Source organism: Colius striatus, chromosome 3, assembly GCF_028858725.1.
Source record: "Colius striatus isolate bColStr4 chromosome 3, bColStr4.1.hap1, whole genome shotgun sequence".
Classification (NCBI taxonomy): domain Eukaryota; kingdom Metazoa; phylum Chordata; class Aves; order Coliiformes; family Coliidae; genus Colius; species Colius striatus.
The window spans coordinates 17054494-17079789 of NC_084761.1; the positions used below are offsets into that span (position 1 = coordinate 17054494).

The following is a 25296-nucleotide window of genomic DNA, read 5'->3' on the forward strand; positions in this document are numbered from 1 at the left end:
CCTGCCGGTGCCACCGCCCTCCCCCCGGCGCGGCGGGTGGTTCCTCCCGCTGCCCGCACGCGGCGCTGCGGACGAGCCCACGCGGGAAGCGCGCGGGGGGCGGGCAGGCGCGCCGCCGGCGCGGGGCGCGCGCGGCTCGGCTCGGCTCGGCTCAGAGCGGAGCGGGCGGCGGCGGGGGAAGATGGAAGGGGCTTCTTTCGGAGCGGGCCGGGCAGGGGGAGCCATCGACCCCGTGGATTTCGTGAAGCAGCCGCAGACTATCCTCAGGGTGACGGCCTGGGTAAGGCGGAGCGGCCGCGGGGCTCGGCACTGGGCGTTGGACGGTGCCCGGGCACTGGGCAGCGTCGGTTGCAACGTGCGGTGCCCGGGCGACGTGCAGCAGCCGTTGCATTGTGCGGTGCCCGTGCAGTGAGCAGGCATCGTGCAGCGTTCGGGCAGTGTGCGGTGCTTCTGCAGCCGTGCGGCGCCGGTGCAGCCGTGGCGGCTGGTGGCCAGCCGCGCCGCACCGGGCTGGCCGCGTCCCGGCCGGGGCGGCAGGGCTTGGTGGCTGCCGTGGGTGCTTGCACGGAGGTTCCTTACCAAGGGGACGAGGTGCGGCAGGTGGATGTCCCACTGCCCCTTGCCAGTTTTTTCCCTGGTGCTTGAGGAAATGGCAAGGGGATGGGGGTGTAAATCAGGAGGCAGAGGACATTTTCCTTCCATGCTCCATGCATGCATATCTGTGACAGAAGGAATCCGAGACCCAGCCCTGCCCAGCTCCCCCTGTTCTTCTGAAAGGATGTCATATTTTTTGGCCGTTTCCCATCTACGAGTTCCTGCCGTGGAGCATAGAGTAGGAGGTGGAATATGCTGTGCACCCGCTCAGGGAAGGCTTCTCTCGCTGCTGGTCTGTGAATAGGCAGCATGGGAAGCTGCGCACCGATGCTCGCTGGGGCCATGGTGCCCGAATTCACCTTCTCCAGCCTGGTTTTTACCTGCCAAGATCTGCAAGTGTGCAAGGCCCCAGGAGGCTGGCAATGCCTGGCCCTTCCCAAAAGCCCCAGATGGGGAGGTCTGCCCGGCTCTCACTGAGGCCAGCTCCTGGTGCCAGTGCCTAGTTGGAGGCTGCAGGTGAGCTGAGCCCGGCCTGGGGGGCTCATCCTCACCCATCTCATGCTTCTGCTATGTACAGAGCCCCTTGGCCACCTGCATTGTCTCTGTGTCACCTTCAGCAATGCTAAATGCAGGCAGTGAGGAAAGGAAAGATGTGACATGAAAATGCTGCTCCTCAGGCTGCTCCCTCTTCCAGCCGATGCAGCGAGTGTGTTTGTGGGGCTCTCTGGGGTGGGGTGACCCAGCCAAAGCCCTGTGAAAGCACAACATGGGAGCATGTGCTCCCAGGACGAGAGGTAATGGAAAGAAGCTGAAACACAAAAAGTTCCATTCAAACATAAGAAAAAACTATTTCACTGTTCAGGTGAGGGAGCCCTGGCACAGGCTGCCCAGGGATGGTGTGGAGTCTCCTCCTCTGGAGGTCTGCAAAACCCACCTGGACGCATTCTTGTGGACCTACTTTAGCAGGGGAGGTGGACTAGATGATCTCTAAAGGTCCCTTCCTATTCTATGATTTTGTGATGTTTAAGCACGTGAGCAATTCCAGCTGCAATCACATGCTTAAAGTTAAACCACATGCTTAAGTGTTTTGCTGGCTGTGAGTCAGTGTGCTTTCCAGGGTTTTGAGGAAGCCCCCTACTCCCATTACTCCAGCTTGGGGTGGATGGGGCATTTTGGGAAGGGTTTGGGTACCTGGCAACAGTCATTTCCTAGAATCATTTCCTTAGTCCTTAGAAAATTTGGTCTGGATCCTTCTCAGCTGGAAATTTCAAATTGTTGGCAATGGTGTTGGTTTTGGACACAAATAAGTTGTTTGTGGACCCACAGATGATGAGTTAGGCTCCTCGTAAAATAAATCTGCCACCACGCACCCAGAGAGCTCACCATCCTTGTCATACAGAAAGAGGTTTGATGGTCTTGTAAAATAGGAACAGAATATGGAATATAGGGTATGGAATATAGATAAACATCCCAGCTTAGGAAATATTCATGCATCTATTCCCCAACTTGTTTATTCAATGGATAAGTCACTTGTTTCCTACTTCTGCGTTCACAGAGAATCTGTGAAAACTCGTTGCTTACGACGATAGAAACGCACCAACATAACTCTGAACAAGTGCAGGGGGGAGGGATGTGGCCAAACATGAGATAGACACTCATATGCAGCTCCAGGCTCATATTTGCAATACTGAGAGTTGGCTCCAAAGCCCACTGAGCTCAAAGGGGTTTTATTTGCTGTTTTCAGTGGGGATCTGGCTGTGGAAGCTCATGCTAAAAGCCCTTTGGACCACTTTTCCCAGGTGTGTCATTTGCTGGCAGGTCTGTCAGGGACCTTTCTTTATTGCTGCTCCAGTTTGGGCATTCAGAACCCTGGCTGGCCTTTACTCAGCTGTCACAGGCTAGTGAGTTGTGTCTTAAACCCATTCAGCACTTATGACTCCTTTCCAGCACGAGCAGGGAGTTAAGGCGAGTGAGAGCTATGAGTGGAGGTTTCCTGCCCACTTGCCTGCACGGCCATCGCTATGTCTTGCAGGTTTTATAAAGCAACATGTGCCCAGACTCCACCCAAGCACTTGCTTTGCCTCTTTTGCCAGACAGGATCCATGTTAAGATGGAGAGCCTGGATGGAGGAGGCAGCCAAAACTTTTTGCCTGTGGTGTCTCTGCTGCCTTTCTGTTCTGCCCTGACAGTCCTAAGTGCTGGCCTGGGAGTGCTGTGGCACGTGGCAATGTGTGCTCCTCGTGGCACTGTGCTGGCAGCGGAGCAGGCAGCATGGACCAACACCCCGTCGTGACACTCCTTCATGCACAAAGCAAACAGCAGCCTTGCCAGGCTCTCCTGCCTGTTGTCACGGGGCAGGCAAGCTGCCTGTACCTGTGTGTAACAGCCCTGGATGGTTATTCAGACAGCCCTTGACTGTGGCTTTGAGGATGGTTGGGTTTAGATGTTGGAGTGGGTTTTTTCATGTGGTTTTGCATCCTGTTACATCTTTTTGAATGTGTTTAACTGATTCAGTTGGGTAAAACCTCGGAGATGTAACGCGCGCTGTGCATACAACGGTACGTTCCTTTGGTGAGAGGAGGGAGCTGCCTGGGATGTGCTAGTTTGGGTGGGATTATGGGCGATGGAGATCTGCTGCCAGTGCCAATCCAGCCAGTGGCCATTGCTGGGGTTTCATGATGAGCTGCAACCAAGGTGGGTCCAGCTCCAGCTCATTTTGTGACTCCAGTAGCTGCTTCAGGGTGGGGGGTACAGACCTTGTGTCAACAAACACCTAAGGGACTGGCAGGTGAATGGTGCTTCACTGTGGAAATCCCCAAATATAAGTTATGGTAAAGGGGATTTCTGATTCTACCTCACACAGAAACCTCTCCCTGACAGATACAGCAATTCTGAGCATCTGAGGGGAAAAAAAAACCCTACTCCTGGCTTGAGCTGTAAAATCAAAAGCTGGAAAGAACCACTTAACAGTTCCTCATTCATCTCTTCCCCCTCCGTCTGATGCAGTTTGTCAGATGAAGATGTGGTCGCTCTTGTGGCTTCCTTTTGTGACATTTTTTTGCCCAGCAAAACAGACTCGATATTCATGAAGGATGCCCGCAGAATCATGAGTTCCTTTCTTTGTGACTGCCAGCACCAGCTAGACTTTCAAGTGGCCACACAGCTTTGCAGGGGCATTGTTCATTTAATGTAGATTTGACTTTTAAAAACAGTTCTGGAAAGTATTTGCAGTAATTCCTGTGAATTTCAGTAAGAGGGACAGTAGAAGGGCAGTGCCTGCTCCCATGGTGCAGCCTGCACTCTTGCCTCCCTTCACCTACCTGGCCATTCCTTTCCTGTGGAGCTCAGCAAGACACGGAGTCATGATTTTGCTACAACTTAGAGGAATACTGAAGTATGTTCCCTAAAAATGGTTGTTCCTCGCTTCAATGACCTTCCTGTTGCATCGGCAGCCACATGACCCTATCTGCTGCTTTTAGCTCTTGTTTCTTAAAGCTGGATAAATTTACAGTTCATCACCTGGCTCGCTGGAGAGAGCTTTCACTATGCAATATTTTGTCTCATTAGGCCCAGTATTTTGTTTGGGTTTTCCTTGCAATAGTCTTTATGCTTTTAAGTTTATTAAGGGACTGGACTAAGGCAGCCAAATCTGATTACTTGGCAGAGGCATGGCAGGAAAGTGGCAGTCCCTGTGGCCTTGGATACTGCAGTAGGGAACTTTTATGGCCAGAGGTTACTTCGGCTCAGATTCAAAAAAGTCTTTATGTGTTTAGCTTTGCACTGGTATGGGTCTTAGTCCAGTAGATCATCATCTTTCAGCAGGGCAAAGGTGCTTTGCTGAGTTATGGCTTTGGTGAGGGATGTGGCTGAATGGTGGTTTGAGGCAGCAGTAGTAGGTGGTGGTTTGAGGGAGGAAGCATGCCCAAATCTGGTCCAGGTTTGTTGTGTTTGTCTCCAGAGGGGTGGAAAGGGCAAGTGTGTGCTCATGGTAAAAGGTGTGCTTATTTTTGTTAGAATAAACAAGCTCAGGAACAGAAGAGCCAGGCAGCAAACAAAGCAGAATATGGCTCCAGGATTGTACAGGCTACCCTGTACTCTCAGGACAAAGTCTCACACCCGGGGTGAAGCTGGTTTGAGGTGCTGTGGGTGCACATTTGCCTCTGCAGGGCTACAGCACACAGCTCTTGTAATGGGCTGGAACCTGACAAACTCCTTCTCTGGAGCAGACCTTGCCTGCTCTGAACAGCTCCCACATCCTTCAGGGATTTCACTGACTCTTGAGCACTTGGGCTCTTAGAGAAGAGCTGCAAGGCTGGTCTGGCACTTAAGGAGCCCACAGCGATGCTGAGAGTCATTAGCATGATCTGAGCTGCTCTGGACTTTGTCTGGTCTTGGCTGGTTTTCAGAAGGGTTGTTATTTCCGTTGTCATTTTCTGTTTCTGTGGGCTGTAGATTAAAGGCAGAACTGAAATTTAACATTTTTTGTAACGAAATTTTGTGGAAGTTTCACTGTATCTGAGCTTAAAATGCTGCTAAATTATCATTTTCCTGTCAGCACTGGTTCAGAACACTGCTGGCTTGCCATGTGCTCAGATTGCATTACTAGATTGGGAACTTTGAATGGGCCAGCGTCTCTTGCCACATTAGAAAAAGTAATTCAGTAAAAAATCAATCATGTGGTCATCAATATGCATCCTTCCCAAGCTGATTAGCCTGGTAGACATGTCCCCAAACCTATTACATCCATATCATACCACCCTTTTCTCTGCCAGAAGCTCCGCCAGGTCTTTCCTTTGTGGTCATATCCATTGCCCTTGTGGGAAATCTGGCAGTTCTTTAATCTTTACACCCTCCAATAAATTATGCAGATCTGTGCTGGAAACTTCCCTTTGGCTGACAACAGTAAAGTTAATCTGGAGAGGGACCTGGGACCTGATTCCCCTAGGATCTGAGCTCAGTAGGTGTTGGAGGAGACTGGCCCCTTGCCAGAGGTCTCTGTCATACCTGTATGGAGTATCTACATGAGGTACACATGTGACTCAAGACAAGGGCTTGACAGGGGCTTATGAATACTCTCAGTGCTAGGCAGGATTTGCCTTGACCTTAATTGTTTTCTCATTTGGTAGTCCACCCTTCACTTGCTGGGTGGTGGCTTAGGAGGAGAGGATGTTGAGCAGGGTGGCATCTGCCTCACTGATGCCTGTGTTAGAGTGGTGAAGGATCACGCAGACGTTGGCACAGCCACTCTATACGTGCAGTTTGTGCCCAGCACCACTGATTGTGAGCTATAGCAGAGCAAATTAGCGATGGATTATTTTTCTTCGTGCATTAAATTTCCTTGTTGTTGACATTAAGGGTTGCTTTCGTGTGTAGTCAAAACAAGGCTTTGCATTCTCCCACAACCACACACCTTCTGGTAGTGTTTTTTTATAGGTCCCAAATCAAAGTACAGCACATCAGCAATGGAAACATCTCACCTTAAAATGGCTGACAGTTCACACACTGAAGCTTTCAGCTTGTGCTCTCTCGTGTTATTTGCTTTTTGTTTTCCTTGCGATGGCTCTGCTCAACCGTGAGGTCTCCTAAAGCACATTTTAGGTGCCTGGGCTACAGAAGGCTAAAAGCAATGTGGATGAAAAATGTGCTTGTCCCGGGGTCCAGCCAGCTCAGGCCCCAGGAGGGAATGTGGATCTGCAGAGTATAATTACAGAACTGAGCCAGGCAGCCTAGCCAGACACCTTCTTTCCAATGCTAACAGCCTGGTGCAGAGAAGGCAGCTGCGGGGCTCCCAGCTCTGTGCACACCTAAAAAGGTGTCTTCATTGTGGGACACAGGAGTGTCCCCAGCATGCTGGGCTCCTACAGGGCTCTGGCAGCAACTGAGAGTCCAGCAGCCTGGGCATGAGTGCCTGGAGACTGCTGAGCAAGGAACCTGCCCTCTCAGGCTCTCCCTTTTCTTTACTTGGGGGAAAGAATGAGATTTTGCTTGATCTCCTCCTGCAGGTCTGCCTGCATGTCCACACTGCTGGCAGCCTACCCACTGTGGGCCATCCTCTCCCTGCCCTTCCAGCACAGCCACTGCTGGGACATCAACCAGCACAAGACACTGGGCATTCAGTTGTGGTCCCCTGCACGTAACTGCTGACAGAGAAGGCAAAAGAGGCAAGAGGTCTTGCCTAAAAGGGTGAGATGTGCACCTAGTCCAGCACTTTAGGTACCAAAGACAGCCTTGAAGCTGCAGGCTCCTGCCCAGACAGCCTCCAGCCTTGAGTAAGCAGGGTCCCTAGGGTGCTGTCCCAGGTTTTTAGGGTGATGCACAAAGCCCTGCTCTGGTGTTGGCTTTGCAGCAGCCATTTGCCAGAGGCAGTCATGACTGACACACCCAGACCACATCCCTTTGTCCTGTGTTGCAGAAACTCTTGCTGGCCTGGCAAGGTGTCCCCTTTTGCTTGGAAACAAGCTTGAAACTGGGCAGCTGGCTTTCATGAGAAGATGAGTTCCCTGGCTTCTTGCAGGTTTGGTGTAACACGAGCTCCCTTTGCACTTGCACGAGCAGCTCTCTGCATCATCCTGGGCCCAAGCACTTTGTACATCTCTCTGAGCAGTGTTCTTCTCCCTCCCAGGGCGTCACTGAGGCACATAAGCATCTTAGTGTCGCTGAAGTGCAAGTCTTAATGGAAGGGATGGGAGAAGACAGCTTTCCTTCCCCTCCCCACAGCTAAATGCAGAGAGGAGCACTAATGGTCCTGGCCGTGTGCCGGGATCTTGCAGCCGCTCTCTGCCACGGCGTGCCGGGCAGAAGCAGGGCTGAGCAACCCACACGCCGGGCTGCTGGCCAGGGGACCCCGAGCCACAAGCAGATTGGTGTGAAAGCTTTGGCAGGCAGGATGCAATTTCATACTGGGGTGGCTGGAGCTAATCCAGTTTTCTTACTGGGTCTTGCACCGGTTCACTCAGCAAGAGCAAAATTTGTTGCTGGTTGTGTTGGGTTGTTAAGCTGGAAAATGGAGTGTCCTGTGAGTGCTCTGGCTCCTTGGCAAAGCCTGTGAGCTGTGGAGGAGTCCTCTTAGAAGGATGACTGGGCTTTGGCTACAGGAACTCACAGCTGATGTCCCTATGCTGTGCGTGTCAGTGACCTTGGCACTTGGTCCTGACGCTGGAGATGGCAGTTTTGGGGAGCGACCTGGCAGGCAGGAGGAGACGGGAGTCAGAGGAGTGCCTCTGGCAAGCATGATCCCTGCTTCCTCAGGATCTATGAAATCTCACTTGCAAGGGAAAAATCTGACCTTTTATTTTTGCTTTCAAGTCTCTGATGAGCTAGTTGTGGTTTCGAGCAAATGTGGCTTGTACAGGTCATTGAAAAATGGCCCTTGTTTTCCATGAACTTTATTGAATCATATGGGTTTGATTTCCCACCACCTACCTACAATTTCTCCCCAAAAAATGCCAAATCTGTTCTCATTAAAATCTTTTACCAGCACCAGTTGTTTGGGTTTTGTTTCAGAAAAACTATAACATTTCAATGACAGGGAGAGGGGGAGAAAACCCATGGAAAGGCTTGTTTTCACTGCAAAGCATGTTTTGACAGGAGCGTTTCAGCCAGCGCTGGTGTTTTGAGCGCATCTATCTAATGTGTGTGTGTGTGTGCTTGCAATCATCACTGCTTCGGCCTCCCCAGAAGAAGCCACACATCTCACATTGCCTGCACCAAAACACACCCAGTCCAGCGGTGTCTCATGGGGCGAGATGCTCAGGTCATCCAGCAGCCAGAAGGATGCTTTGCTTTGCAAAAACCCTCTGGAGCTTGAAGTCCAGTGGTGAAATATCTGTTCCTTTCTGTCTCCATCTCAGAAGCACTGCCTGGGTGTCTTCCACTGACAGCCCCAGGTGTGCAGCCCTGCATGGAGGCAGCCAGAGACCCTGTCCTGTAACTCTTAGTGGTGTTTACAGGACCGGCCCCCTTACCCGCTGCAGCTGACACCCAGAAGCACAGAGGAGTAGTCCAGGTTGTTTGTCCTGGGAGGACAACACTTTGAGGAGAAGCCGAGGATGAGTTCACTGGCCTGCCAGAGAAATAGTCCCGTGGAATCAGAGGTTCTCATTTATTCATGTTTTCCAGAATCACATTATTTCTTCCAGGGCCTGTTTTATAAATGCTGCTGCTATTTCTGATGGTAAATAACAATTTTGCATTATTTATGAACAGATTTTTACAACCACTGATATTACAGCTGCTGCCAAAGCAGTGGGAAAATTATGATGACTGTTTGTTGTTGTTTCTTTCTTACAATGCAGCCCTCTTGTTCTGTGCGTGGTAAGGACGTGCCCGTTGTGGGGTGACAGCCAGGCACTCCAAAGTGAGGAAGAGGGTGCAAATGCGAGTGACTTGTGTTGCTCTTGAGTTCATGTCTGGTGCTTGGACTTGAGAGGAGCTGGGGATGGATGGGAGAGGACTCTGGGTTGTGGTTAAATTAGAAGAGGTGGAGGATCTGATTATCTCCCTGTGCCAGCCATGGAGAGGTCTGTGGGCCGTAAGTGCTTTCACTCCTGTGTTAGTGCTCCAGAGGAAATCAAAGGTTGCACCTGAATTTTGCAGAGGCACTTTTGGAAGCCCACATTTCTAGGTGGGTGTCTTTCAAGAACAGACTAATTTCTGGGCCTAGGGAGTGTTTCCAGAGCAGAAACCCACTCCTGTCTATCGCATAGGCTGGGGGGGAGATGCTGATCTCCTCAGCTAAGCAGGCCATGGGAGGAAGGGGCCAGTGCAGAGACAGTGGAGGTCTAGGGCAGTGGTGGGAGGTAGACAAGGTGTTTTGATGGCAAGAGCCCCAAAGAACTGTTGCGGGGACCCACAGGTAGTGTCAGCAGCACTGGGTGTTGGGGGAGAGCTCTGCTCCTCACCCCGTGGTGGGACCTTCGTGCACCTCCACGTAGCTCAGGGATGCCAGATAAATTAGCAAGCAGGTTTCAGAGCATCTTCAGCCACCTCACACAGGTCAGCTTACTGCTGGCCTGAATTTTAAGTACTGGAAGCAATAGAGTGCTGTCAGTAACAGAGCTCCTGGCTAAAAAGGTTTAAGGATGAGCCCTGCCCTCGGTTGTCCTGCCAGCAGCTTTCTGGAGGTAGGAGCGAGTGTGGTGCAACCTGCTCATCCATCACGTGCCTGCAGATATCAGCCTGAGAAGGTGATGGCAAAGTCCCAGGCTTGGATTGCTGGGGTAGCTGCTTAGAGGAAAAAAATTGATCTCTTACTAGTACTTCACATTTTAGTAATTCATTGCCTCACAGTTCCATTTCTTTGCTCTCCAATTTGGAGGAGATTCAGTGGAGGTGGTCAGATGTATTTTCTAATGGGACACTTGCATTTGCAAGTAGCTTCAGGCAGAAGCAGCTCTGGCCCAGCTTCACCCCAGCACTGGAAGGAGTTTGGAAGAGACAAATCCAAATGAAATCCTTCAGGTCAGGCAGGAGTGACCCTTTGGCCAGCGCTTGGGAGAAAATGTCTGTCATCATGTTGTGTTAAAGAGCAGTTAGAGCTTTCTGAGTGCTTTGCTCGTGGTGGATGCTGCCGCATCGCCCGTCTCTGCTGCCACGGCGCTGTGGGGAGCGCAGGGCTGTAGGAGGTGGCCGCCTCCGGCCATCAGCCGTGCCACGTGGGTGACTTTGCAAAGGCTGCAGTTTATTGTATGGCTTGTTGGCTGTTGCCTTTTTCTGCTGCCTGTCTTGGTCTCGTGCACTCAGGGTTGTGCTGTTACTGCAGAAGATGTTGCAGGGTGTCCAGAGCGGGAGCCACATCTTACCCTGAGATCCCAACTGCTCCTGGTTAGCCTCCACCCCGGGCTGTGCTGCAGCAGCCTCTTATCTCTCCACCTGCATACATGGCCTCCAACTGTGTCCTGGGAGGTGTGCAGGGATGTGGGGAGCCTGTGCTGGCAGTGAGAGATGAGATCAGAGGTTCACAGCTTGATGGAGGGGTGTCTGCATGCCTTGCTTCCCTCTCTGCTTGCAGCTTTCAAATCCAAATGGCTATAGGCTCTAACAGAGCAGGTTGCAGAGCAAATTGTAATACAGCTGGTCCCACAGCTTCCACTCGCTACTTTTGGTGTCAGAGGGATGAGGGAATTACTGTAGCATGCAGCGCTGTGAATGATATTGACTCAGGCAGGTGGATATGCGCTGCCATCCAGCTCCTCCTCTGCCTGCAGGGATGTGAAAAACCCTCAGGTCCCAGCAGTGGGACCTGGGCAGCCACCAGCAGCCCCCCTGCCCTTTTGTCTCTCTCAGAGCTGAAACCAGGTCACTGGATAACAGATGCAGGCGCTGCTTCCTTCAACCCCTGCTAAGCCAGGCAGAAAATTGCCCTGTCATTCACAGGGCAGCCTCTCCCCTGGCCCTGCTGCGCCCAGGTGAGCTGCTCCCCACCTCCCCATGCTGCTGTGTCCTGTCTCTCCTCCACTGGGCATCCAGTCCTTCCTGGCTCAGCCTGCTCAACAGCTCAGTTATCCTCTGTAACTCATTTCTGCCCGCTCCTCCGTTACCCAGGGGAGTTTATTGAGCACAGGCTGGCAGCAGAGAGCAGCATGAGCAGAAAGACTATGCAGAGACCTGGCCCATCTCTTTATTTTTTTTTCCTCCCTAGCCTGACTGGAGAATAACCTCTCTTAAAATGCTCTGCAAACCAAACAGACAGGCTCCCAGCAAAGGGGAACCCGGGTGCTGTCCACCATTGCTTGGGGCCTCCAACCAGGCAAGAGTAAGGATCTAACACATGCCATGTTTCTGTGAACTCAAAGACAGGATTGAATCCAATTATATCACTGTTGGAAAGCAGAGTTACATGTAAACAGCAGCAAGCTGTCTTTTCTGCTTCCTCCTGCAGATCTTCTCCATCGTGGTGTTTGGCTCCATCGTGAATGAGTGCTACGTGAACACGGACATCCGGACCCCTGACCTGCTCTGCATCTTCAATGAGAATGAGAGTGCCTGCAGCTTTGGCATTGCTGTTGGCATCATTGCCTTCTTTGGCTGCATCTTCTTCTTTGTCGTGGACCTCTACTTCCAGCAGATCAGCAGCGTGAAGGACCGCAAACGGGCCGTGCTGCTGGACCTTGGCTTTTCAGGTATGTCTCTGGCGCTGCGGTGCTGCTGAAGGATGATACTGGCTCCATGGGCAGCATAGGCTCATTGCTGTGACTTGCAGCTCCACACTTGAGTCTTCCTCTCTCCTCTCACGCCGGGGCACGATTGGTATGCCTCAGTCAGGGGGAAAAGGGATGGCAATTGAGTTGTCCTTTCCAGCTGTGAGCTCAGGGTCAGCAGTGAGGAAACCAGTGTGTGATGGCTTGGGAATGGCGAGGTGTCCCACTTGTTTGTGTCACTTCTGCAATCACAGATGTTGACTGAACTGAGTTTGGTGAGGTCACCCAGAGAAGTGAGACTTGGTGGCTGCATCTCAGAAACCAGACAGTGTGTTTTACCCTCCCACATCTCATGTTTGTGGCTCAAGCAAATGTTGTTTCATCAGTTACATCTTGGTCTGTCTTCACTTCCCGCCTGTCTGTTTTGGAACAAAGCATAAACACTCTTCTAGACATCATTGTAATCCCACTCTGCCTGTGCTGTGCAGGTGCTTCTGGGCTTCCCAAGGGCTGACACAGCTCTTCTGCATCCTCTTGAGCCCCTTGACCTGTGGCTCATCCGTGGGCACATGAGCAGGGCAGGCAGGGTGCCTTGAGCCCAACTACCGAGGAAGTTGCCTGGCTGAGTAGTTTGCAGCTGATGTTCTTCATTTGCAGACCCTTTTGTTAGCAAAGTCTGAAGGTGTTTTATTCAGCACAGGCATCACTGATGGCTCTCTGGTCCAAAATTAAAACATCTGTCATCACCTCTCTGCACTTGCCTGTTGTTAAGGATGTTCTCACCTTGCTGGAAAGCTCATTTCCATGGTGCCAGAGCGCCAGCATCCAGCCCTTGTTAGATGATATTTACAGCCCCTTCCGTGGGACTTGGTGCCTGCAACTCTTCAATTCAAATGGAAGGGGAACATCACATCCATCTTGTGGCTGCTGCTGTGTGTCACGGAGCAAGGCTGTCATCCTCCCAGCCCTCCTCCTCCTAACAGCCGTCCTCTCCCTGCCAGGCATCTGGGAAAGGGGACTGTGCTCAATCTCTGCCTTGTTTCTCTTCTGCACTTGTCATGCATGGTGTGTGCAGTCACAGACTTCAACAGCGAGCTGGAGAAGACGGGTTGTGCTCTGCAAAGCCTCTGCCATGGAGGGGTTGTGCACTGCACTGGGGACAGGCTGCAGGTCTGCACTGGTAAATCCACTCAACGCAGCTGTGCTGCCAGCAGTGACATTTTGTTACCCCCAGAATCACCCTGGGTCAACATGTTTGCTCCAGCTGCAGCATGTCTTCAGCCCATGTCTGGGCAGAAGCATCAGGCTTCCTCAGGCCATCCCCTCTGCGGACATCTTGGTAGCAAACAGTCAAGCCACTTCCTTGCTGATATGTAGAGGATGTGGATGTGAGCATGTGACCAACACAGTGTCTGCAAGAGCAGACCCTCCTGGGGTCTGCAAGAGTGATTGGTCATCCATCACCCCTCTCCAGCCTGGCATTGCCTCTGTTAACACTGTCTGATGCATCTCCTCCCTAAGCAGCTCCTCACCTTTCCTGCTGCTCTTGTACGGTCCCTGCTTTCCTCCTTAATGAACTGTGTCCCACAGGACACCCCAGCAAACGCTGTGCTGAAATCCAGCTTGGTGCTGATATAAACAGGAACGTTGGCCAAGGCTCTTGTACTAAAGCCTGTGGTCACAGGCAAACACATCTCCAACCAGTACTGTTTTTTCCCATCTCTCTCTAAGCCCAAATTTGACGCAGGGCTGCTGATGGACAATTGTTCTATTGGCTCCCAGGGGAGGGTGTGGGTCCCTGGGCTCTGGCAGGAAAAACTGGTCAGTGAATTTTAGCCCATTGCTATTGTTGTGCCTTCACCTGTCTAAAGTAATGGCCACTCCAAGCCTTTCTTACAGCCCTGCTGGCATAGCCTGTACACCCTCTCAAAGGCAACTGCCAGGCAGATGGTTGCTCCCAGAATACAGGGAGCCTCTCGGTACAGGCAGATCCCATGATGGGTGAAGTGCAGCCTTGGCATGTGAAGCCTCTGCAGTGGCAGAGATGGCAGCCCACTGTACCCCTGTGGGCACCCACCCTGCCAGGAGGCAGAGCTGACCCATCTGATTTCTCTTGCTTAACAACCTCCACCTTAATAACCCCTGGAGACTTGACCAGTGTGGGACCCTCTTACACTGTCCCCTTCTTTTTCCCTCCCCACCAAGGATGGCATTCTTGGTTTCCTCCTACTTCCTTGCCACTGCTCCATCCTTTCTCTGTGTGTGACCTCTGCATTATTGCCTGATATAAAAGCTGAGAAATGCCTCTGGGAGATAACTGGGTGAGGAACACGCTGGGGCACAGGGGAGCATTGCAAAGCGGGCAGCGAGGGAGCAAATGGCTTGTGGCCCTTTCCCTGCATCACCCAGGAGCCCGATGGGCCACCAGGGGAGCAGATGCCTGTCTCTGGGGGCTGGGCGGTGAACCCACAGCTTGTTTTGGCTTGGAGGAAAGAGGACTTGGGCATGGGATTGCAGGTGGATCAGAGCCACTGAGATGGGCTGGGTTGGGGTGCAGGCAGAGTGCGGGTAAGGATGCAGGCAGGAGCGCAGGCAGGGGTGCAGGCAGGGGTGCAGGCAGGAGCACAGACAGGGGTGCAGGCAGGACCAACATGCTGTGCAAACGGCATTTGCACTGTCCTCTCCCCTCTGCCTTCAGAGCTGCCCTACACAATCGTGCAGGTGCTTGGGCCCAGGCTGTAGTGACAGCTGTAACACATCTTTCCTGGTGTTTGCTCTCTTCTGCCTGCAGACTCTGACAATGACCCTGGCTCCTGTGGAGCTGCCTCCCCTTCTCCTTTCCCCAGCGTGTGGGAGGATGTGGAGCTGCTGCTGTGCCCCTTTCCAGTTGGATTCGGACTGGCACATAGAGCCTCACCACGCCACTGGCAGTTCAGCCCTCTTGCTGAGGTTTCAGTGTTCATGGGTAGGAGCAGACACCTCCAAAACACCCACCACACCTGATGCTGTGACTGCCCCAGGGGCTGGAAGTGGACACTGTCACCCCCTCCATGAGGCTGGGGCTTTGTGATGCCAGTCAAGGGCACAGATGTGTGAGGGGAGTCAGCCACACTCAGGCGTGTCTGAGTCACCTTGTCGGGGACAGGCTCATCTCAAAGCAGTGCTGGCAGAAGGTGAGCATCATCACAAATGAAAATAAATGCTGGTACAGACACAAAAATAAAATCATAGAATCACTTTGGTTGGAGAAGACCTTTAAGCTCATTGAGTCCAACCCCTCTCCTCACGCTGCCAAGCCCATCACTAAGCCATGTCCCTCAGCACCTCAGCGACATGGCTTTGCAACATCTCCAGGGATGGGGACTCTACCACCTGCCTGGGCAGCCTGGGATGGTGTCTAACAACCCTCTCAGTGAAAAAGTTCTTCCCAATCTCCATTCTAAACCTCTCCTGGTGCAACTTGAAGCCATTTCCTCCTGTCCTATCACTCGTAACTCAGGTGAAGAAACTGACCCCCACCTGACTACAACCTCCTTTCAGGTAGCTGTAGAGAGTGATTATGTCATGTCTGAGCCTTCTCTTCTCCAGGCTGAACACTCCCAGCTCCCTCAGCCACTTCTCATCAGACTTGTTCTCCAGACCCTTCCCCAGTTCCAGTGCCCTTCTTTGGACATGCTCCAGCACCTCAGTGTCTTTCTTGTAGTTCCTATAGAGCTCCCTGGGAGCTCTGATCTCACACCAGGTTTGTGTCAGTCCTCCAGATACCAGGCTGGTGTTTCTGGAGATGCTCTCCATGCCTGACCCCTTCTCCACTGGCTGTGATACCTGCCTTCCCACTTCCCCAGGGCACTCTTAGGAGTCCAGGCAGGGCTGGATGTGGAGAGGAAATGCTTGTCTTTGCATCACAAAACCTCAGGGAACTCCAGATGGGTGGTAGCAGAAGCCACCCCAGCTAGACATTTCTGACTGAAGAAGTTAATGGTTTTAGCAGTGGGAAGGTCATCTCTCGGTGTTGCAGAGGAAATCAGTAGCTGCAATACTCATCACAGCTGGTGTGGGTTCAGAGAGGGGCATGATGTCATTTTAAGTCTTGAAAACCTTCAGAAGACACCAATGAGAGATGGGGCTTTGTGCCACGGGCAGCCCCCGTGTTGCAGTTCTGACTCGTGCTCTGCAGCAGTGTCCTGCCCAGGAGCGTGAGGGAGGACGAGCTGCACCACACAGAGTGTTGAACAGAGAAACAGTCCTTCCTGACAAGGTGACCCTGCACAAACCAGTGACACAGCTGAGTCCTGTCAAAAACCTCGTGTGGTCCCAGAGCTTGTCCCTCCCTCTGCCTCCTACAGCGTGGCTCTGAGCTGGGACCTGCTCCTACCTTCCATCTCTGGTCTTTTGACTTCTAAATGCTGCTGTCTCTAGGAAAGTGTGATTTTGTGCAAGAAACTCCTGGTTGAGGCTCTGCCCCAGAGCGTGGGAGGGCACTGCTCCCTGCTGCCCTGGTATTTGCTCCCCAAGTACGCAGAGGTAAGAGCATGGCAGCAGTACAGTGTCTGGAGATGTGGTTCAGCATCTCCTGCATTGGGATCTGAGGACCACTGCCCACCACACTCACCATGTGCTGGTCATCCAAGCTGCAGCCAACACCATATCTCAGGCTTTTATCTTCTTGTGTCCACATTTAGGGTCTGGATCTGCTTCCCTGAACAGGGGTCAGTTGCACTATAACAGAGCTGGGAAACTAGAAAGCATCTCTGTCTCTGAGGATGACCTTTGAGAAGTAAGCCCCAAAGGTCTCATTTAACACTGATGACAAGTGATTATCCTAAGGGGATGGGAAAATGTACATACAGAGATTTGGAGTGGTCTTGGTGGCAGACATTAGCTGTGTTTAGCAAAATGAGCCTGTTGGAGTAGTGTGTAATTTGGAAAAGGAAAGCCTGGATGATGCTGGCTGGAGGTTGTGATACTGTGAGGGTAGTTCAGGAGTTCAAGTACAGCAGACAAAAGCATCCACTGGTCAGGAAGCCCCAGGCCCCATCCTGCAAGAGGAAGAGTGAGTTTTCTCAAGCTGCATGTAGAAGCAAATTCTGAAGGAAAGGCGAGCTGTGTGGCGAGCCCTGCAGCTCTCACACTGGAGGTGGATGCACATGTGCCTTTTGGGTCAAATGTAGGAGAACAGCTGGACAGATAAAGGGGAATAAAGGAAGTGTCTTCCCTCTCCCTGCAGTCACTGTGGCTGCCTCATAGGACTGGCAGTGTGGCTGCCCATCCTGATGGAAGGTACTGGGCAGCTCAGCATCCTACTGCTGGCACCCGGCAGCCACGTGTGTGCTGGCATCTGGAATCGGTGGGTGGGGACACACACACCTTTGTGCTGGGGATGCTCAGGAAAGCTGGAGACCCTTAAAACTGCCTCATGGAAGGCTCCAGGTTGTGCAGCTCTTCTTCCCAGTGCTGGAAAGCATTGCTCCTCCTTGTGCTGTGTGCTTGTGGCTCACTCTGTGACTGTTTTTTGAGCTCCTTGGCATCAAGCAGTGCTGTTGGCTGGTGATTGAATTAGGGGAGCTGCAGTCCTATCTTGCTCAGCCAGTAAGGAATAATCACCAGAGCATTCTGCTCAATCCCTCAGAGCCCAGAGGGGCTGAGAAGGATGGCAGAGATGAGCAGAGCTCTGTCCCAGGCAGCCTGTGTGCTGCTGGGCTCCATGGGCTGCCCTGCCCATCCCTGCCCCAGCTGCAGCACACCATGATCACTTGCTCGTTTACTACACTCATGGGATGATGCACTGATGTCCCAGGGTCGCTCCTGATCCCCTTGTTCAGAGCAGGGGTTGAGCCCACCCTGTCCATATTCGTGGCTGATGATCCCTTGCCTGTTTTTAAGCCCTCTGTGTCATTGGACCGCAGCATAGCCCATGTCAGACAGGCTGTAACGCTGTCTCTGTTCCAGCCCAACAGCCTGGTGCTGCTCCTGGGAGCACAGGCTTCTTCCTGGAGCGGCTTTGCAGCATCCAGTCCAGAGTCTATAAGAAGAGCCAGTGGTGTCTAGGGAATAGTGGGTCGACACCTTGGGGTGCTGGAGCTGAGCTGGTTATGTCTCGATGCCTATGAGTGGGCTGAAGTCCTACTGTGAGGACTGTGAGGACAGCGTGTCCAGAGAGGATGTGCTGTCCCTATGAGTCTTTGGGATCAGTCTGAGATGTAGATCAGGCAGGCAACACACTAGGTGACCCCACAAGGTTCCTTCTGTCCCTGCTTTTCCAGCAATTGCAAATCACCCTCTTGTAAAAAAGCTCCTTCTGGGCCATGCCACAGGCTGAGGCATCCAAAAGATCTTGATGGCAGGGTGTCTGTGCATCAGCAAACGGGGTCCCTGCAGCATCAGAGGCTGTGGGCAAGGATGGCACCGACCAGCTCTATTCTCTTCCAGGTTTCATGTCCTTCCTGTGGTTTGTAGCCTTCTGCTTCCTAGCAAACCAGTGGCAACGGACGACAATGAGCAAAGCAGTTTCACAAGGAGCCGACGCTGCCCGGGCAGCAATCACCTTCTCATTCTTCTCCATCATCGTCTGGGTGAGTCCAGCTTTGGAGCTAAGGTGTGGAGAGGAGAAATGAAACCTGCTCTGGGCTCAGCGCTGAGCTGGGAGGAGGAATCTGGGCCAGGGTTTGGAGAAGTGAACACTGGTGGGCAGCAAGGGGCTGTACTAGGGAAAGCTGTGGTCCCTCCAGATTGAGATGAAACTTGTGGTTTCTTACCCAGGAAACATCAGCTCAGTTCCCCCTCGCTGGGGAATTCCAGACTTCCCCTTCTCCTGTGGCTGGAAAGTTGCATTCCCATTGAAAATGTGTTGCCAGCCATGAGCTGCTGTCATTTCAGGGCTTTGTTAGACCCCTGGGGGCGGTTTGGTTGGAAGTGGAGGAGTCCCCAGGAGCAGATCACTGCAATGAGTTGGTCTCACAAGGTGGCAGGGGAATTTGGAGAGCTCTGAGGCTCGTCATCTCACCCTCAGGGGAAGCCAGGCTGCCTCCTCTGCCACTCTTCCCAGAGGCAGGAGCTTGCAGAAATTCCCTTTTAGTCTCTGTGCATCCCCAGGGCTGCACCATGGCAGAGAGACGTCTGCCAAGGTTGTGCCAGACTCTGCAGCTGCTGGGGCCTGTGTCTGCCTGGGGGTGCCACTCAGGGGGCTCCTGTTCCGAGGCTGCCCGAGTGTGTCGCTGCCACCCCTTCTCTGGCTTTTTGTGGGCAAGAAGCACCAAAGGTGTGCACTGGTCCCATATTGCCTTAAAAGAACTGGGGCAAAAGCCAGTCTGAGTCTTTCCAGCAGCATCTCTGGCTCCAGTTATTTGCCAGTTTAACTACTCCCTGCTCTATTATTATCCAAATAAATCTCTTTTAATCCCAGCTTCCCCGCAGCTCTGTTGCCAGACTGCCCGGGCAACCGGGCCGGGCATGGCAGGGGATGCTCTGCCCATCCCATCAGCATCTGCTCCCACCCTGGGAAGGGCTGTGGGCACACAGGCCACGGGCACGGAGGCTGCCTGGGCCCCTCCGCTCCTGCCCTTAACAAACCCGGGAGCTCTGCTCGAGCGGCGAGCGGGCGCCGGGCTCGGCCTGGGAGCCCTTCTCCGTGTCTGCGAGAGGGATTTTTTACCCCCCTCATTTTTTTCCCCTGTCGTTTCTGAACTAATTGAAGTGTTGATGGAACCTCCTGAAATAAGAGCGAGCGCGGTGCGCCCGCGGCTCTGCCGCCCGCATTTCCTGCGGCCTGCGACCTGAATACTGCCAACCTGCAAGAGGGCGGCGGAGTCTCGGCAGAACTGACCTGTTTTGCTGGCGTGGGGCTCGGCAGCTTTCCCTTCCCACGGCAGATGGGTGTGTTGGTGCCAAATCTGCACGCCTGGGCAGCAGAGCCCAGTCTGCGACCCCCACACCAGGCAGGGCTTTGGGGCTCAACCATCACATAGAGGCGGCTTCTTTGGCCTCAGGGGTCGTTGTGGCTTGGGGCTGGTTTCACTCTCCTCTCTAACAAAGCGGGGCCAGCAGGCAGCCGGGATGCGGCGAGCTGGGGCCGCGGGGTGCCGGGGGAGAGCGGGGTGCTGGGGGGCCGCGGGGCCCTGGCCGTGGCGTCGGCCTGGCCGCTAACCGGCTCTCCCCGTGCCGCGGCAGGTGGCGCTGGCGGTGAAGGCGCTGCAGAGATACCGCCTGGGGACGGACATGTCGCTCTTTGCCACGGATCAGTTCGCGGCCGACGCCGGCGCGGCCTACCCCGGCTACCCCACCGGCAGCGGCATCGAGAGCAAAGACACCTACCAGAGCCCCCCCTTCACCGAGACCTTAGACGCCAACCCCAAAGGTTACCAGGCGCCAGTGTACTGAGGGAGGGCCGGGGCCACGTGCCCAGAGACCGAGTCCTACGGTGCAGCACATTTCACCGGTCGATCGCAAATGTATTCAGTCCCATTTCCTTAATGTGGCAAGTCAGTGCTGGGTTCCTTACTATTAGCTAGTTGTGCAGTGAATTCTGTACAGTGGTATTGGTTCTTGTCTTACCTGTCCAAGGGTTTTATTAAAGCAGTGTTCCCTCTAAGCCAGAAGGAAGGAAGGTTGCTACCACGTCACCTACACGTGGGCGGAGGATGAATAAAGGCTCTTTTCTGAGGCTTTATACCGGGCAGCTGGCGTCGGGCTCAGCCGAGCGCCTGGGAGAGCCCAGAGTACCTTCTCCTGTCAGAAAACACAGTAGCTGAGGAGTTGCCATTGAATCTCGTTCTTCCAGAGCTCACCCAGAATCGCTGTGGTGGTGGCGAGGGCGGGTGGGCAGCGCTGGCGAGGTTGGCCCCGCGCTGCTCCTGCTGCCGAGCTTTCCCGGACACCTTCCACGGAAAGTGCCAAATTCACCAGGGAAGAAGCATCTGTGTTACTTTATTTGTGTATATTTACTGTACAAAAATCCAAACAGGTTTCAAACTTAGCTTAGGATGCAAGCAGCATGGGGGGTGCAGCGAGTCAGGGGATTCTGTTGAATATCCAAGTGTCTTCTGTGCTTCAACGGGGTTCTGGTTGAGGATGCAAAAAGTTCCTGTTGGAAACTGGAAACCAGTTCAGCGGTGGTTGGCTGCTACTTAGGAACAGCCTTTGTTCGGGGGACACTACTGTGTGTTGTGGTTCTGTTTCTTCACTAGGGGCTCGAAGGGCTTGCAAATTTACAGCTAGTTACTGGTTGGCAAGGCTGAGCAAACTCCAAAGCTGCCAACACCAAAGGGGTGGGTGTCTCAGCGACTCAAAGTCCAAGTCAGTTAGGAGTGGCATTGGACTGGTATTTTTATACCGGGAGCAGCCACCATCTGTTGTTGGAGGCAGCAGAAGCTCAGGTGTGAAGGTAGATTTTACCCTGCAGTCTCTGGAAATGAGGAATTCTGACATAGAATCAAAGACCCCATAGGCTGTGGCCATGTGGGGCTCCTGGCCTTGGGTCTGCAGGCAGCAGGAAGAGGGATGAATGAAAAGCACTCAGAGAGGAGGCTCAGGTTTTAGTTTCAGCTGCAAAATTCCTGCCTTGCCAAGAACTAAATGTGCAAGATCCAGTAGGTCCCTGTCAGCAACCTGCCCGCTTGCCCCTCTTGCCTGTGCAGTGGCTAAGTGCTGTTTGTCACTAAGGACTAAGCAAAGGAGCTGAAACTTGAATTCCAAGCACCTCGGTAGCAGCTCTGGCCTTGGAGGCCCCGTCTCTCCTGGGGTTTCGCGGGCTGGGGTTTCTCCTCACCGCTTTAGGTTGCTTTCTGCCTTCTGACCTAGCGACAAGCAATAGTTCCCGGGCTGCCCCAGCTCTTCTTGTAGCAAAAGCATCCAGGAGGTTTGTCATCGTCAACACAGCGCGTTTCTGCTGCTAAACCGCAGGTAACCACATTTGTTAACACGCAGCAAATCTCATCGAGCGGTCCTGGTCAGGGACAAAGTGCGTTACGGGGCTCCCCGACTCCTCAGTGCGGGTTGGGGGAGCGTGTGCAGCGTGGCTGGAGCCGCGCGGCAGCCGTCCAGCGGCGCTTCCCGCCACGCTGCAGCCTCCCCTGGCAGAGCCATGGCACCGAGACCCGCTGTCCTGCCGCGATCCCACCGTGGGCTTTTGCCCCAGTCTCTCTGGGCACCTCTGCACCCACTTTGAGGCCCAGAAGCTGCCGGGGCAGGGAGCGCTCAGCGGACGCTGTGCTGCATTATCTGAGTGTCAACTCGCTCAGCTGGTGCCAAGAGGTGACCCCGAGGCATCTGCAGTGGCCCCTGGCAGCAGGGCTTGGTGAGCAGCGAGGCATCCTCACGTTAAGCAGCCCCAGGCCCAGGATTGATTACAGAACCCTTGCGATTCCTCTGGAGTCAGCCAGGCAAAGGATTTCAGTACAGGGTAGGGTAGAACTGTAGCAATATTTTCCTTAGAGGGAACACTGAAATTTTAGCAGCACAAACAGTACTTGTGTTAATATTTTAGCAAAATTATAATCAATTTAAATGTTTAAATTGATTGTATGTGAGATAATGTTTGTTGAGTACATTGTATTTTTTTCTAACTATATAACTGTTGCAGAGTTTCCTTGTAACCGTAAAGAACTAAAGCTCTGTCTGACCGCGGGACCTGTCCTGCCCCCTGGTGTAACCGTGCTGAATATTACAAGCTCTGAATGTACGCACCGAGGCCTGCGTTGCCTTTCTTTTCCCCCTCCCTCCTCCTGAAGGGACCAACCTGCATCTCCCCACGTGCTCCCACACCCGGACCGATCTTAAGAGCAGCAGATGACTCTGGCACAACTTCGGCCCCCCACCGAGGCACCGTAGCTCTTCTCAAGGTCAGCAGCTTTTTACAGCTCCCCAGAAGGCAGTTACTACCTTTAACCTTGCAGTCGGCGCAGTGAGTGTGCAGGGACCTGGCTGTGTTTTGCTGGGCAGGGGAAGAGGAGGAAGGGGCTTGGGCTCTCAAGAGGCTTCTTGGCAGTGGGAAGGCAGCACAGATTGCTCTTTAATCAAACTGGAGCCAGGAATAACATGACCAGCCACATCGAGGCACCTGAAGGAAGTTTCACCCTGCTCCCTCTGCCACTGAGAGCGTTGCACTGGGAAGCACCAGCTGTGCCCCATGGGCAGTGGCAGCAGCGTGGATGGGCTGGCAGCCCACACAGCGGGGCTTTTGCAGGTGAGAGCAATGGCTTTCTGCATGTAGCTGCCCTGCCAAGGCTCTGTCAGGTGGATGGGGTGGGACACACTGTAATTACCAAAGCCTGTAGCCCACACACTTTGGGAAGAGCACTCGGCTACTTCAAACAAAACCTATTTGCTGGTTTGTTGTTGGGGCCGTTGCTGAACAGCCACAAGCTCCCTGATCCCATGGCAGTGTGGGCTGGCAGCTGGCGAGGCCCCACAGGACTGAAAACATGCTTAGAGCAGGGTGAGACACCAGCCCCCGGCGATGCCACGTGCCTGCCCCAGCACAAAGGCCTCTGTGCAACTCCCCACTCACTGGTCTGTGTCAGCAGAGCCACATGTTAATGGTTGTAGCACATTGCCCTGTCTGTCACTCGTCAGGCAGATGGGTGTGCACAGGTCTAGAGCTCAATAGAACCTCATGGGCTTATGGTTAGAGAATTAGAACCATCAGTGTAGTAACCATGGTACATTATTTGGGGTTTGAGTATTCCTGTCATCATCCTTCATGCTCCCTTCTCTCACGTTTTGCCTCCTGGCAGCACTGGTGGCTTTCCTTGTAAGTGCCCAGAACACAGTGCAGGGGCACGTCAGGACGGGCTGTGCCATGCTGTCCCATGCCAGCCGCTGCCCGGCACTGGCACGGCCTGCCACATAATAAATGTAGAGATCTCATAAGCCCCGCAGCTACCTCGGGCTTGCAGGGATTGTGCTGCTCTCAGGCTTAGCAAGCTGAAAGCTTCTGCTCCATCTTAGCACTGAATTTGGGTATAAATAATAGAACTGGAACAATCCTGTCCCTTCCCTGGCAAATCCTCCCAAATTGCCTCACTCCAGGAGGCTGCTGGGGTCACACAGGTACTACTCAGCGCTGAAGAGAACCCCATCCCGGGACTGCAGGTTTATTTTAAGCATATTAAAAGCTTTGAAAGAATTGGATTTTTTCCCCCCAACATTTTAAGCTGTTCCCAGGGAAGTGGAAGTTTTGCTTCACTGATGGTGGCAAGATCTTCCCCTGGCCCCTCCCCTGAGGTCGTGTCCCAGGGCAGTCGGGACTCCACCAGCCACTCTGCCTGACACTGTGTAAGACAGTTCCCAGCACAGCAACAGCCACGGCATTTCTTTTCTACGTCTGCTGAATCAGCAATTTCTTACAGGGTAACTCCACCTTTCTCTCCACACCCACTCCCCAGCACGTGGCTGGTTCTGGTTTAGCTCTGCCCCCTGACGCTGTGAGGTCACTTAAACAAAACTCACACCAGTCTTTGTCTCTTTGCTAGTAATTCACATCATTACCGCTGCAGGAGCAGCATTTCTCTCAGCAGAACCGACTGTAGGTAGTTGCAGACCCTCTTGCAGCCTCTCTTTGCCCAAAGCTTGGTGGGGAGAGCCACAGGGTCTGGTTCCACGCCCCTGGAAGTGTGGTGGGGTGGGAGGAGAGAGGCTCAGAAACAGCCCCTCACTGCACCCACTCCAAAGCTAAGTTGAGCATTTAAACCTTGGGTTCTGTAGGAGTTGTAAGATGAGCCTGAGGCCAGGCGTGGTTGGCCCGTGTAAGGGGTGTTGCAGGTACCTCAGTGTGAGCAGCTCGCTTCAGGCAGCGGCTGTCCCTCCTCTCACGTGCGGTGTAGTACAACGTGGACTGTGTATGGAAATAAGTTACAAATGTTTACAACTTTTGTATATATTATATATATAAAAATATCTTTTGAGAGAACAAGCTGTGATGATGTATTTTCCGTGTCTGTGTACCAACTGCTACTTATTTTCAATAAAGAGTTAAAAACCAATAGAAGTGGCCTGGAAAAAAAAAATTAGGGAATACTTTATTTTAATCAGGTGAGCACAAGGAATTAAGGAACCTGCAGCATTGGGCCAAAGAGGAAACTCACAGCAGCACCTGGAAGAAGTTAAGAGACACAAGGGAAGACTCCTGCAGTTGATCCGTGGCATTGCCCCCCAGCTTCACACAGCAAAGGAAGAGACGAGAGAAGAGACGCTGCAACAGTGTCTTTTCCTCCTCTGTGCCTCTGAACCCCGGCTGCTGGGATCCTCATAGTCACAGAAACAGCACAAAACTGAAGTCAGACTATTCCAAGGGAAGATACTTTGTGGGAGGAGCCAGCACCGCAGGTGGATGGCTGGTGGGGAGGGGTGGGGCTGCTGGGCAGTGCCAGGGAGGGTGGGGGCCACAGCCCACGGAAGCAGTCGCTACTTGTCATGTTTTCATGCAAAAGAGCCATGCAGCCAAATAATCCTCCCCAGTCCCATCCCAGGTATGCAGCCGGGCCCAGGGGCTGAACACAACACACTCAGGTATTCGAAACAGTCTCAGTTACTCAGAAAAAGAAACCAAAAGCACTTTGCAGCCTGACAG

General features: G+C 53.1%; 1 protein-coding gene across 1 annotated transcript; it reads left to right on the forward strand.

Moving 5' to 3' along the window:
* Positions 1 to 181: 181 nt before the first annotated feature.
* Positions 182 to 24645, forward strand: SYNGR3 (synaptogyrin 3). Its single transcript, XM_061992700.1, has 4 exons — positions 182 to 280; positions 11474 to 11714; positions 18162 to 18304; positions 19899 to 24645. Exons 1-4 carry the CDS (start codon positions 182 to 184, stop codon positions 20106 to 20108), a joined length of 693 nt encoding a protein of 230 aa, XP_061848684.1. The 3' UTR covers positions 20109 to 24645.
* Positions 24646 to 25296: the final 651 nt, after the last annotated feature.

Coding starts and splice junctions, on each gene's coding strand:
- SYNGR3 (XM_061992700.1), top strand. CDS start 182: ATGGAAGGGGCTTCTTTCGGAGCGGGCCGGGCAGGGGGAGCCATCGAC. Junction 281..11,473: donor TCCTCAGGGTGACGGCCTGG/GTAAGGCGGAGC, acceptor TTCCTCCTGCAG/ATCTTCTCCATCGTGGTGTT. Junction 11,715..18,161: donor GCTGGACCTTGGCTTTTCAG/GTATGTCTCTGG, acceptor ATTCTCTTCCAG/GTTTCATGTCCTTCCTGTGG.